This window comes from Salvia miltiorrhiza, chromosome 1 (genome assembly GCF_028751815.1).
Source record: "Salvia miltiorrhiza cultivar Shanhuang (shh) chromosome 1, IMPLAD_Smil_shh, whole genome shotgun sequence".
Lineage (NCBI taxonomy): Eukaryota > Viridiplantae > Streptophyta > Magnoliopsida > Lamiales > Lamiaceae > Salvia > Salvia miltiorrhiza.
In genome coordinates, this window is record NC_080387.1 from 63,567,964 (window position 1) to 63,581,318 (window position 13,355).

A 13,355-nucleotide genomic window follows, 5' to 3' on the forward strand; every position below is an offset into this window, starting at 1 on the left:
CAGGGAGACCGGATTTTTTTGGGCCTTGAAATCCTAGTCCCGCCGGCAAAACTACGGGCGGGCCGGGCGGGCCTATCGAGGGGCCATTCTCGGCCCATTTTGACACCCCTCAAGGGTTATGTAGACGTACTAAATTTCGAAAATTTAAACAAATTCATATATATATGCTAGCTTTGTCCGTCTACAAAATATATAATAATCTTAAAAAGATATGACATAAATTTTAACAAAAATAATTATTGTATTGTGAGTGTAAAGAAAAGATTCCACTTAAAATAATAATAATAATCATCATAACTAATTGCATTATGAGTAAAGAAGATGACCCACCATGTGAATTTTTAAAATGGACTAATTTTTGTGAACGTATCAAAATGACAAAAAGGACTATTTTTATAGACGAATAAAGGAATATATATCTTTAGTTTTTATGATATTCTTTTTATAAGGAGTCATTTTTTTATAAAATTGGTACGTCTTTACCCGGAATAGTACGTGTTACATATATTTATTTTTTCAAATGAGATCTTTTGTTCGACAAAATTTGTAAATATTTAATAAAATTTAGAATTTGAAAAAATTACACACCTTAGCTATGACTCAATTAACTCTTAAAAATAATTATTAAATAAATAAAATATTGCAAAATAAATCTAAAACCGTCAATTCTATTAAATTTGTGAACCATAACTAATAATCTTAGATTATACTAAAACATAAGAAATTAATAAACAAATTGAAAATACAAAACTCTAAAAAACATAAGAGAAATATAACCAAAAAAAAAAAAACAAACAAACTGAAAATAAGACACATATATAAATGAGAGAGAATCTCATGTGCTCTTTTCTTTAACTTAATTAGCTGAACGAAATTCTCATAATATTTATTAGCATTAATTCGAAACTGATGCCAGCCTCCAAAGTCAACTTTCTTGCATCACGAGAGAAAACATGCGGATGGATGCGGTAAGGAAAATAATCCTAAAGATAGAAATGAACTCAAATGTCAAAAGACAATAGATTAGCAACTAAAATTTATGTTTTTATATTCTGTTTAGAGATGAGATGATGTCCGTTAAATATTAAAGGGCAAATAGTGCCAAAATTCACGAACATTTACACGATTTTTGTTTTTTCTACGATCTTTAAAAGTTAGACAAAAATACATAATCTTTTGATTAATTCTGATTTTTCTCACGATTGATAATTTCGTTCAATTTAAAGCTTAGGTGACACTCGGAATTATCAACATGGCAACGCTGTCCGATGAAACAAACGACGTCGTTTCCAACTGTGAAATTGGTTGCAACTCATAAATTAGGGTTTTTATTGTGCAGAAATTGGTAGGGTGCAATTCGGCATAATCCATGGCTAGTTCTTGATGTGCTATTTAAATATGTAAGCAAGAAAATAATTGAAAGTGATGAAGAGAAGCAACTGTTGTTAGCGCGCGATTGAGAGATAAATACAATTGTTGGAATATAAAATTAGAACAGATTTAAAAATTTATAATAGAATGACAACATTTTAATTTAAATTGTAACAACGTCGTATCCTCATCAACATTATTAAGCCACGTCAGCTTTAATTTTTGCCGGAGAAATTCATCGTGGGAAAAATCAGCATCAATCAAAATGTTATGTATTTTTGTCTAATTTTTAAAGATCGTGGGAAAAACGAGAATCGTGTAAGAGTTCGTGAATTTTGAAGCTATTTGCCCAATATTAAACTAGACTTGTCGTTATTAAGATTTTTTTTTGGACAGAAGTATTTTTTAAATTTCGAATATGAGATTTTTAAAAGATAAATTTTCAATAATTTGATCTGATGATAAGAAAAATAGATACTAGGTAACTTTAGAGTTTTGCTTGGGCTCGTCTCAAATTTTTATTATTGTCCCTCTTCGATCCTGAACAATATTACTCTGCAAATGACATTTTAGTTGGAAGAAGAGGACTGGACCATTTCCTAGTAGTGAGACAATTACTTTTCTGCATTGCTATTATTATTGCCGCTCCACCACATCTTTGCTGCCCGACAAAATTTGTTACTAATAATTTTATAACAACACGTACACATCGTTTTTTTTTTTTTTCGTGGAGACCAAGAATAGTTTTGGGCCGCGTTTGGACAGCCCCCGATAATCATGACGCCCTAATCTTATTCTATTATTCTATTTTGATAACTAATAATATACCACCGTATTCTTATTTATCTGAGGTGAAATTATTAACTTTTTTTTTCTTTTTATATCTAATTAATTATTTTAAATTTATATAAAATTAAAATTATAATTTATCAATTTAATCCACAATATCTTTCTACCGATGTGTTGATAGTCATGCTTAAAAATAATGTGATTAATAAAATCAAAATAAATAATACTAAAAAATGAGATTTATTATATATCTAATATAGATAAATAATACTGAGAATGAATGAAGTATTACTTATCAGAGTGAAATAGTAAGGACAAACTTATTAAATAATACTATGTGCTACCAAACGCCTATATAAGCTAAAATTATTTAACATTCTTAGCTTATATAGTATACCAAACACAAAAATATTAATTATCTTAAAATTATATATTACATACCAAACACGTAACAATCACACCTAATTTATACTTCCTCTGTTTCAACTAGCTTAACTCATTTCTTTTGGACATGAAATTTAAGAATTTCTTTTGGACATGAAATTTAAGAAATTAGTGTTTAGTGTTTTAAGTATGTTGGTAATAAAATGAATAAGTGATTATATATTTATTGGCTTATATTTATTTTCTTTTTATATAATTTTCTTTTTTATAAATTAAATAATTTTGATCTTATGTTTATCTAAATTTTATTTATCATATTTTATCTCAACAGATATCGAACACGTAATGACGTAAGCATCGTTTTATAAAATTAAAAGACAAGTCTTTTTGTTCTTCTCGTCATCTCCCTTTTCCTCCCTTTCATTTCTTGGCACAAAGACTTCACCTTTGATGTTATTAAGGTGACAAAAAGTAGTCAAAAATGAGAAAATAAATAAAATACTCCAATAAACAAACTCTTACTGAACTGCGTGGACAGTAAAACTTTTCAATCATTTTTTAATGTATATTTTTTGGAATAGTATTAAATTGTTATATTGCAGACTTTTGAACTAGAAGACCAGTAGTTGTACCTAATCGTTTAGCGTGAGTGCATTTGTATAGCATTTTTCTCAGCAAATTGCAAGAACTTAAAAGTTTTCAATGTTTGGGACTCAATAGGTCTGAATCTCCCTCTTCCCTCAAACAGATTGGCGCCCCAGTGAGATTTGAGGCGTGAATTTGTGAGCATAAGGTCCCCATCTTTTCCATCTCTAGAAATTTTGATGTGTGCATGTATGTGGGCTGTGTTTCTTTCTTATCTATCCTCACCGCTTCAAGAAAACCTTGAAGCATGTTTCTCTTAAATCTTATTCCTCGAAGACTGTGATTTTATGTGTGTTTCTGGCTGCTAGCTACTAGCTACTAGTTGCTGGCTGTTGTATTTCAGTCTTCCCCAAAACTAGGTATTTATGTTTGCTGAGTTATTAAATGCTTCAAACATGCTTGAGAGAGAGAAGCCCCTTGTTAATAAATGATGCTTGTTATGTTGTGTATGCGGAGGAAGAGATTTAGTGAGTTGAATACCTCTTAAGCTTGTTGAATATTCTGGAAAAGGTATCTTTATGTAGATGTTTGATTTGTGGATTCTTGGCTGGAGAATGAAAAAAGGGTATCTTTATATAGAAATGGTTGAAAATAACTTGAATGTTTGAAGAATAGTGGCATTCACTTGTTTAATTTTGTGAAACCAATTGAATAAGTTTTGTGGATTTGATTGGCGTGACAGAGCCATGGACGGCAGCGTGCAAGAGCGGTTGCTGAGCTCAGGAAATGAGCCGGAGGGTGACTTGAAGGGAAGAGTTTATGTAGAATCCAAGAAAATATGGAGGGTTGCATTCCCCAGTGTGATTTCTAGAGTTTCTTCCTTCGGTACGATTGTAGTCACGCAGTCTTTTATCGGGCACATAAGCTCCGTGGATCTTGCTGGTTATGCCCTTGTTCAGACCTTGCTAGTGCGATTCGTGAATGGGATTCTGGTAATGCATCATTTGCAACCTTTGTTTGTGAAAGATAATATATCTTGCTGTTAAAAATTTACTTTGATGTGTCCATCCATTATCAATGCTGTGTGTTGTATGAAACTCTTAGGTGTTGTTTACTATTCAAGATTGATTATGTGCTTAATTGAGTATTTATATCTCCGTTGCTAGGATTTCTCGAGTCTCACTCCTTTCAATAGGATATGAATCAAGCAAGTTAATTCAAATTATATAAATTATCCCTTCTCCTAAATTGACTGTTTCTTGATTCCAAGAACTGTATTTTATAATAGAACAGCGTGCTCCTTCATAGGACAATCAAGTTGGCTGAAATATATTTGTCTGCATTGTTGGTTGTTTTTTTCACTCGTTAGTCGTGCTGCAGATTGGAATGTCGAGTGCAACTGAGACTCTGTGTGGGCAAGCATTTGGGGCAAAGCAGTACCACATGATGGGCATTTTCTTGCAGCGATCATGGCTGGTGGATCTTCTCTCAATGACTATATTAGTGCCTCTCTTTCTCTTCGGAGCTCCCATCTTTAGGCTACTTGGCCAGGAAGAGGATATTGCAGTGTCTGCAGGATATATTTCTCTGTGGTTCATCCCCTTCAACTATGCCATTGTGTTTGCATTGACAATTCAAATGTATTTGCAAGCACAGCAAAAGAACAGGATCATAGCTTACCTATCGGTTCTGCAATTCCTGGTCCACTTCCCTTTATCTTATCTATTCGTCTACATTCTCGAATGGGGGGTTGGGGGTGCTATGCTTGCATTAAACATGTCTCAGTGGGTCACGATTATCGGAGAGTTCATCTACATATTCGGGGGATGGTGCCCTGACTCGTGGACAGGTTTCTCGATGGCTGCATTCAAGGACATACTTCCAGTGGTGAAACTCTCCATTGCTTCTGGCCTGATGGTTTGGTACGTCCTTTCATCCGAAAATAATTGAGTTGTATTGTTCTTTTGAGGATATAAGTGCCTAAGTTTAGAGTTTGACACCTCAGTATAATTCTCATGAGAATGGTTTATTGGTAGTTAGAACTTGTGAATGATTGTGAGGATACAAACACATCTTTCTTTGATGTTTAATTCTCAATCCTTTCTAATTTTGAAGTAATATGAGTTTAGATGAGAGTTAAAAAACTTGAAGTTGTCCTTGAGAAAAGTGGTTCATAGAAGTGAGAGGGCATCGTTGTTGCTGTTCAGTAACCGACTTGCTGATGCTGTTGGTTATTTTTACAGCCTCGAGTTATGGTACTATGCCATTCTAGTCTTGGTAGCAGGATACATGAAGAATGCTGAAGTTGCAATTTCTGCCTTCTCTATTTGGTAAGTGTTCGACTCAACAACCTTCCTGTTTTCGACTATATTATGACAATGGCAACTAAAAGTAAAAATTTGCAGCCTCAACATCAATGGATGGGAGTTCATGATATGCTTGGGCATTCTTGGCGCTGCTTGGTACGCGCTAACTTTTGGTTCAATGCATCACTAATAGCCGTTGCCCTCTCTGAAAACTTGTTCCCGGCTTATATTTATTTTCAGTGTGCGGGTTGCTAACGAGCTAGGAAGAGGAGACGCTAATGCTGTTAGATTTGCGATCAAGACCCTTCTTGGTACTTCAGTTGTCATAGGGGTAGTTGTTTGGATCCTCTGCTTGGTCTTCGGCAATCAACTCGGGTACTTATTCACCCAAGAAGTTGCGGTGGCTGAGGCTGTATCGGATCTTGCGGTTCTTCTTGCTTTCTCAGTGTTGTTCAACAGCATATATCCCGTGTTCTCAGGTTCTTTCTTCTTTCCAATTTTCTTGATTTCATCTGCTTGCAATTCGTCTTTTCTTGCCATCTGAACCACTTGGTTTCTGCATCAGGCGTTGCAGTTGGAGCAGGCATGCAGTCCACAGTCGCGATCATCAATGTCGTTTGTTTCTATATAATTGGATTACCAATTGGGCTTGTGCTTGGATATGTCACCAATCTTCAAGTAAAGGTAGACACCATCACACTTTCTCGAACAAGAAAACATACAAACTTATCTTCAAAATCAAAAAACGTGCTTAGCTGATATTCCGAGACTCAATAACGCAGGGCCTGTGGATTGGAATGCTCTGCGGTGTCATCACTGAGACCCTCGCGCTGTCGTTCATGATGTGGAGGACGAACTGGGACGAAGAGGTATGCTATTCCTAAATTATGCTTCTGACAAAGATGTGAATTTTGTGTAGCTAAGTATTGTTAGCGTCTTTAACCAAACATTGCCACGATAAACTCAATAGGTACTAAAAGCTTCGGCTCGCCTCAAAAAGTGGTACCTCAAATCTCCCGAAGAAGCTAATTCAAAGTCTGAGCTATCTTGAGTTCGGAAATCTGGAGTTTCTGCAAAAGATGCAGTGGCTGTTGAAGATATTTTTGACAGGAAACATCGATCGTTTTGGTGTTTCGTTCTAACTCCTCGATGATCGAGTCTGGAAATTGCAGAGGTAGTTGGCTGAGGAGGAGGAGTAGGGATCAAGAGATCATCACCATGTTTTAGTTTTCTGCCATTTTCGTTTTGGATTTTGAGAGATGTTGTAGTGTCAAGTATTTGTTGTGCATGACTGAAAACGATGAACAATTCTTCTTCAAACACCAATAATTATCATGCCTTGTTGTGATTTAGAGTGGGCCTGGGTTGGATTTTCTAATTTCCAAACTCCAGATTTCGATACGCTAATACTAAGTTTGAGCAAACCCCCCTTTTCACCAAAACTACCCATAATTAATAACTGCAACTTCAAACCCCCTAAACATGTTGATATGCGTCTACATATTAATATAAGCATGCATGAATGAAAATAACAACAATGAATCTAACAATTTAAATAGCCTCCTTGTTCTTGTACCATAATAAAGAGACTAGTGTTACAGTACGAGAATGTGTAAAAAAAGGTTCTGTACAAATAATTAACATACAAATATAGTAAATAGAAACATATTTTCTATCAGGTGGTGTAAAAACGTACATCAACTAATATCTGACCCCATACACGATTAGATAGAGGCTTTTCAAGTTAGGATAAGGTAGATGTTTGTAGTGTTATCCTATATATAATCAAACTATTTGAATAAAAATTGTAAGTAATTAATTTTTATACTACCTCCGTCCATAAAAAATGAGCCACATTTCTTGGGCACGGGTTTTAATCAAAAAGATGGTTAGTGGAGAAAGGGTCCCATCATTATTTAAAATGAGTGGTTGAGATTGAATTAAATGTGACCTTTTTTTTTTTTTAAGTAAAGAGTATTTATATGGATAAAAGATAAAGAAAGAAGTGAGTCCAAGTTCTAAAAAGAAAAATGTTCTATTTTTCGTGGACGCCAAAAATAATAATTGTACCTCATTTTTTGTGGACAGACGGAGTATTAATTTAACCTAATAAAATTTTTATATAAAAATATGTGTACAGTTTTTATTTTTTTTTATTATCAAAATTCAATTGCAATTTGCAAACATAAGTGTATATATAGTTTTAGAATTTATTTATGTATACAGGGAATTTTTTAAATAAAATAAATAATTAAAATACAATTTAAATTAGTATTAGTGTAAAATAAAAAACACAAAATCTCCGGTACACCCGGATCGTATTCGACCCGGATTTAATTCAATTGAACTATTCTACTCGATTTTCAAGTGATAGTGTCATTTCGATATTGTGTTAGTGTTATTTTACCCGTAGTGTTAGTGTCATTTCAATATAATGTTAGTGTCATTTATAAAATAAAATAATATTGGTGTTATTTTCGAAATGATGTCATTTGTAAAATAAAATAGTGTTAGTGTCATTTCAAAATCGTGTTATTGTTAGTGTCATTTCAAGAAAAAATGGGTCAGGATTTGGATGGGCGCCTCAATAAAAAATATAGAAATTAATTAGAAATAGATTTCTGATTTCTGTCTTTACTTCACACTAGCGTCTATCTGCCGCACTCACTCTCTCTCTGCTGTCCGACGGTCGTCGCCGCCCACGCCTCCTCCGGTGGCCCGTGGCCACGGCCTCGCCGCCTCGGACCTCTCCGTCCAAGTGCTGCAAGTGTCAAGCAGCCAGCACAGCAGCAGTGCGCGACTGCACCGCGGCGCCGCCCTCACCTATCCTTCCCCGTCGCCCCGCCCCGCGTCCTTCGGCCTCGGTGCCTCCGTCCGGCGACACCGCAGCAGAAGCAGTTTCCAACGCTCAAGTTCCCAACAACAGGTAAGGCGGCATGCTATTTGGGTGTTTTGGGAGTTCGATTTTTGTTTTTTTTTTTTTTTTTTTTTTTTTTTTTTTCGCCTTACTGAAGAATCCACCGATTAAGTCAAGCATTTTTTAGATCTATAAAAGTACTACGACTATATTGTAGATATATGAAAATAATCGGATATTAGACAAAGAAATTATGATTTTGGAAATTCTTCAATGTAAATCTAGTTACTTTAGATCCTCCACCATTTAAACTATTTACAGTAATTTCATTTCTTTATTATGCGTCAGAAGCTTCAGCTTGAGAAGCATACAACAAATAGTTGTAATTTCTTTTCCTGCAGAATCTGTATAAATGAACTGGCATTTGGCTAACAAATTGGAGTCTTGCTTTATTTTTCTTGGAGCTAAAGACTTGATCTTCATTGCTTTAGTTCATGGATAATGTTAACAATGGTATTAACCAAAATTTAGCCAACTTTCAGATGGTTAGACTGTATTGGCGGGAGAAGGCCTTGTACCTGCCAATGCTTGGCTTTTATATATATAGATATAGATTTCAACATGATTCTATTCACGATATGGCTAGACCCATTTAAGGTTGATTTCTTATTTAATTGAGAAGGATTAGTATTTATGAAATTCGTACTTTCTTTATAATATACTTATTTTAATATTCCCAAATCCCAAACATGTTTTTTTAGAAACTATTAATATGGTCCGGATCTCAATTGATTTTGGGAGGTGAATAAATTGAAGGCTCCATTTGTTTAGATTTTGTCATTTGTAATTTCAGTTTACTTTAGGAAGAAAAGTTGATGGAAGTAATATCTGTTGTTTCCCCCCTCTTTCTGATCCCTATCTTGCATCCTTTTAATGCAATTTGTTTTTGACCACATAAAATAAAGCTCGAATAGAAAATTAAGTTTTAGACTAAGCATAGAGAAGGAGTGTTCGAATGATGTTGAACTATTGTGCTTGTGAGGAAAATGATTCAAATTAATTTCTTGATAGTGACCTCCAAAAGCATTTCTTGCAGCTGATTTCTTAGTTGAATATATTGATTTTCTGAGAAGGAAGATGAGCAATATCAGAAGTGGACTAACAAGCATGTTTGTATGTCCTGATCATACTATTGGGTGGATTTTTTGATGAGAAATTCTCTATAATTTTGTTTATTTTCTTTGTGTGATTTCTTCTACTAGACATGTAAGTTGCATTTATGTACATTTTATTTACACGATGTGAATTTTGATTTAGCGTTATGACTGTTTGTATGAGCCTGCTTGATGGGAATATATTGTATTCGGACACTAAGATGTTTATCCCAAGTTTGCTGCTGATTTTCCATACCTTTTTGCCCTTATTTCCATTACAAGAGTTCTGAAGTCGCATTCTTTTCATGGTTGTAGGGTATGAGACTTGATATAAAATGAGCCAACAAGGAAAACATAGAATCTTAATGGTATCTGACTTTTTCTACCCCAACTTCGGTGGTGTAGAGAATCACATTTATTATCTATCACAATGTTTGATGAAACTTGGCCACAAGGTTAGTGTATGATTGAAATAATGTAATCTCAATTATGTGTCTGTTCTTTTTCGTCACTCCCTCAATCAGAGAAATATAATGGTTTTGATTCATGATATACAAGGAATTATTAGAAGTAGAATAAATGTGGATTCATCCATCTGCTAGGTGATAGTTATGACCCATGCTTACGGAAATCGTTCTGGAGTGCGATACATGACTGGTGGTTTGAAAGTTTATTACGTTCCGTGGAAGCCGTTTCTAATGCAGAATACACTTCCTACATTTTATGGAACACTTCCAATCATAAGAACAATATTGATTCGAGAAAGGATAACATTAGTGCACGGACACCAAGCCTTTTCAACTCTATGTCATGAAGCTCTGATGCATGCACGCACGATGGGATTCAAAGTTGTATTTACTGATCATTCCCTTTATGGTTTTGCTGATGTGGGAAGTATTCACATGAACAAGGTTTTGCAATTTACACTAGCAGATGTCAGCCAGGCTATATGTGTATCTCATACGAGTAAGGAAAATACAGTGTTGAGGTCTGGACTGCCACCTGAAAGGGTTTTTGTTATTCCAAATGCTGTGGATACGGCAATGTTCAAGCCTGCAACAGTGCGACTCAGCAATCATGAAATTGTTATTGTTGTGATAAGTCGGTTGGTCTACCGAAAAGGGGCTGATCTACTCGTTGAAGTCATCCCTGAAGTTTGTCGTTTGCATCAAAATGTGAGCACTTTTTTTTCCATTTTTTTTAGCTATTAGCTCTCAATATCTGTTAATTGTATGATTGCATACCAGATAATTTTCAATTCTATTGCTGCAAGTCTCGTTGTTAGGGTGTTGAATAGGTGTTCCTGTGTAAGCTAGATCGTTTATCACTTTCTATGTGACTTTTTCTCTACTGATATCTTGCTGGTGCATTCCTTAAGGTAAGGTTCATAATCGGTGGCGATGGACCTAAAAGAGTGCGGTTGGAAGAGATGAGGGAAAAGCACTCTCTTCAAGATCGGGTTGATATGTTGGGTGCTGTCCCGCATTCTAAAGTACAGTCGGTTTTGGTTACAGGACATATCTTCTTAAACAGGTATAATTCATCTGCTAAATTGAGCTAGACGTTCTTACATCGAAAACTTTAAAGTACTTTCAGCAGAGAACTATACATTGCCATTTTTAGGGATCTGAAATTCCCTTTGACACTGTATGTAATGATAGATAATTCATAATATCATTTAGTTATGTTCTAGAATAAGATCGTATAGTACATATATGCCTGGAAACTATATTAGGCAGTTCGTGAAAGAAACTCAAAGAAACAGATAACGAAAAGACTGGCTTAGTATGACCTAAAATCTATGCATGGAATCATCTCCAGTCGACCCACCCTGTAAAGCTGATTTATCATCCCATCCAGGCTATAAATAATCACTACATGAGCAATATAATCATGCACTGTTCATATCCCTTTAACTTTTAGCATCTGACAAAAGAACTGAAACTTATGTGCCACCACAACTCAGTATCATTTTTGTTGACATGATAAATGCCCATTTCAACAGTTCCTTAACAGAAGCATTCTGTATTGCAATATTGGAAGCAGCTAGTTGTGGATTGTTGACTGTCAGTACACGCGTGGGTGGTGTCCCAGAGGCATGGTCATTTGACCTGTTCCCTTACATTGGCTAAATTTGATAAGATCAGCCTTTCTTGCTAACGTTGAATACGGATGAGATTTCCAGCATCACTGGCTTGAATATTTCTAGAAATGTGTAGTTTATATTCAGGTTTCTGATAGCTCACCTTTATTTCTAGGTTCTTCCTGATGACATTATTGTTCTTGCGGAGCCAGATCCAAATGACATGGTAATGGCAATCACAAAAGCAATAGATTTGCTTCCCCAGATCAATCCAGAAGAAATGCACAATCGTGTGAGTGTTCTCAGACCACATACACGAAATTTCATTTGCACTACAAAGCAACCACTGGAGTCGCATTAAAACTATGGCCAAAAGCTCCAATTCTTCTGAAGTAACATCATTCGTCTACCTCAAAACAAGGCACAAGAGATATAATAGTAGTTCATTTCTTGGAATTTCTGAACTGAGTCTACACGGTTCTCCATTAACTACATGCAGCTTAACAATAAACATCACATAATTGATTTTGCGGAATCATTTGCTTGCAGATAAAGAAACTATACAGTTGGCATGATGTTGCCAAAAGGACTGAGATTGTATACGGTCGTGCTCTTGAATGCTCCAATCAGTCTCTCATAGATCGTTTACCCAGGTATGCTATCATAATGCTTAAGTTTTCACTGTGCAGTTGGAAAGAGTAGAGCTGTTGAGAATTTTATGATATGTCTAGGTACCTATCTTGTGGTGCATGGGCAGGCAAGCTCTTCTGCTTGGTCATGATAATCGATTTTCTGTTATTGCGTCTACTCCAGCTGTGGCAGGTACCCTTATCCTCTCACAACATTAAGTTAGGACTTGATTGCTACAACTATCACCTCGATTTAATGATCATCATCGGGTGTTAAAAAAGCCTGACAGGAACATCGAGGTTGTGCCCGACATTAATCTCACAAGTCCTCATGGTGGAGAAGAGAAGTGGGATTTGGGTGCAGATGAGAAATAGAGGTATTCACTGGTAAGAACAAAGTAAGCACATTTTCTTTTTTCTTTTCCTTCTTTTTCTCCTTCCATTTTGGATATTGGGATAGAATACTGGTAGGTAATCACTGCTGCCATTTGAGCACTTTTTTGGCTCAAATTATTGTTAATTTGAAATGCTTGTGCGTAGTTTTAGAAATTACAATACCATTTATTTATCCTAAGTGTTTTGGAAGATAAATTTCTGGTATGAATTATTATGTTCTTTTATATTACCACAGGATGTCTAAAATACACATTTTGTTCTTAATTCAAAACCACGCTTCATAAACATGTTTAGAACTGCAAAAACGTTTAATTCTGGGCCCACTCTCCCTTCGTTAATTCCGGCCCATTCTCTGTAAGAAGATTAATTTTAGTCAATAAACTATGCATTTATTCTAATTTTAATTCTATAAAAAAGTTATTCGAGCCGTTTTAGTGAAACTAGTAGATTAAATGGATCAAATTGTAGCTTGATATCACTCAAACTGGTAAGGATAAAGGTTTATTTATTTATTTTTCTTGAGAAAAAAAACAAAGTTCATTAAAAATAATTACTCCAAAAAAAAGAGTGATTCGAAAGCCTGCTCGTCAACGTCAAGAAGATTGCTCCGCTTATTCCTTTTTCTTGTCTCATTCAGACCAAGTCTTGTTCATTCCAATCTTTTGCAAGTAATTAACTCCTTTTTTAACCATTGATTTCTTGAATATGTTTATTAGAAACTAAATAAATCTGACCATAAATTATTATGTTAAATTGACTCAATTGTTTATATAATTATATATGTGGCGGATATATATTTAA

General features: G+C 35.0%; 2 protein-coding genes across 3 annotated transcripts; both read left to right on the forward strand.

Moving 5' to 3' along the window:
• Window positions 1-3,164: 3,164 nt before the first annotated feature.
• On the forward strand, window positions 3,165-6,787 carry LOC131003381 (protein DETOXIFICATION 24-like). Of its 2 annotated transcripts, none has more exons than XM_057929908.1 (9): window positions 3,165-3,337; window positions 3,872-4,121; window positions 4,510-5,051; window positions 5,373-5,459; window positions 5,535-5,591; window positions 5,676-5,914; window positions 6,001-6,119; window positions 6,218-6,304; window positions 6,406-6,787. In XM_057929908.1, the coding sequence occupies exons 2-9, from the start codon at window positions 3,876-3,878 to the stop codon at window positions 6,484-6,486; spliced, it is 1,458 nt and encodes a 485-aa protein (XP_057785891.1). In that variant the 5' UTR covers window positions 3,165-3,337; window positions 3,872-3,875; the 3' UTR covers window positions 6,487-6,787. The 2 variants fall into 2 exon arrangements, with proteins under 2 accessions (XP_057785891.1, XP_057785883.1); XM_057929900.1 differs by lacking the exon at window positions 3,165-3,337 and adding an exon at window positions 3,393-3,548.
• A 1,199-nt stretch (window positions 6,788-7,986) lies between these two features.
• Window positions 7,987-12,783, forward strand: LOC131003481 (phosphatidylinositol N-acetylglucosaminyltransferase subunit A). Its single transcript, XM_057929967.1, has 9 exons — window positions 7,987-8,361; window positions 9,762-9,901; window positions 10,049-10,621; window positions 10,825-10,979; window positions 11,452-11,542; window positions 11,705-11,821; window positions 12,079-12,182; window positions 12,261-12,351; window positions 12,441-12,783. The coding sequence occupies exons 2-9, from the start codon at window positions 9,782-9,784 to the stop codon at window positions 12,531-12,533; spliced, it is 1,344 nt and encodes a 447-aa protein (XP_057785950.1). The 5' UTR covers window positions 7,987-8,361; window positions 9,762-9,781; the 3' UTR covers window positions 12,534-12,783.
• The last annotated feature ends 572 nt before the right edge of the window (window positions 12,784-13,355 follow it).

What these genes read in the sequence shown, in the direction of transcription:
- LOC131003481 (XM_057929967.1), top strand. Translation starts at nt 9,782, where the DNA reads ATGAGCCAACAAGGAAAACATAGAATCTTAATGGTATCTGACTTTTTC. An exon ending in GGACATATCTTCTTAAACAG is followed by an intron (nt 10,980 to 11,451) that starts GTATAATTCATC and finishes CCATTTCAACAG; the next exon opens with TTCCTTAACAGAAGCATTCT. An exon ending in CTCATAGATCGTTTACCCAG is followed by an intron (nt 12,183 to 12,260) that starts GTATGCTATCAT and finishes TGATATGTCTAG; the next exon opens with GTACCTATCTTGTGGTGCAT.
- LOC131003381 (XM_057929908.1), top strand. Translation starts at nt 3,876, where the DNA reads ATGGACGGCAGCGTGCAAGAGCGGTTGCTGAGCTCAGGAAATGAGCCG. An exon ending in GCTTCTGGCCTGATGGTTTG is followed by an intron (nt 5,052 to 5,372) that starts GTACGTCCTTTC and finishes TTATTTTTACAG; the next exon opens with CCTCGAGTTATGGTACTATG. An exon ending in GGCATTCTTGGCGCTGCTTG is followed by an intron (nt 5,592 to 5,675) that starts GTACGCGCTAAC and finishes ATTTATTTTCAG; the next exon opens with TGTGCGGGTTGCTAACGAGC.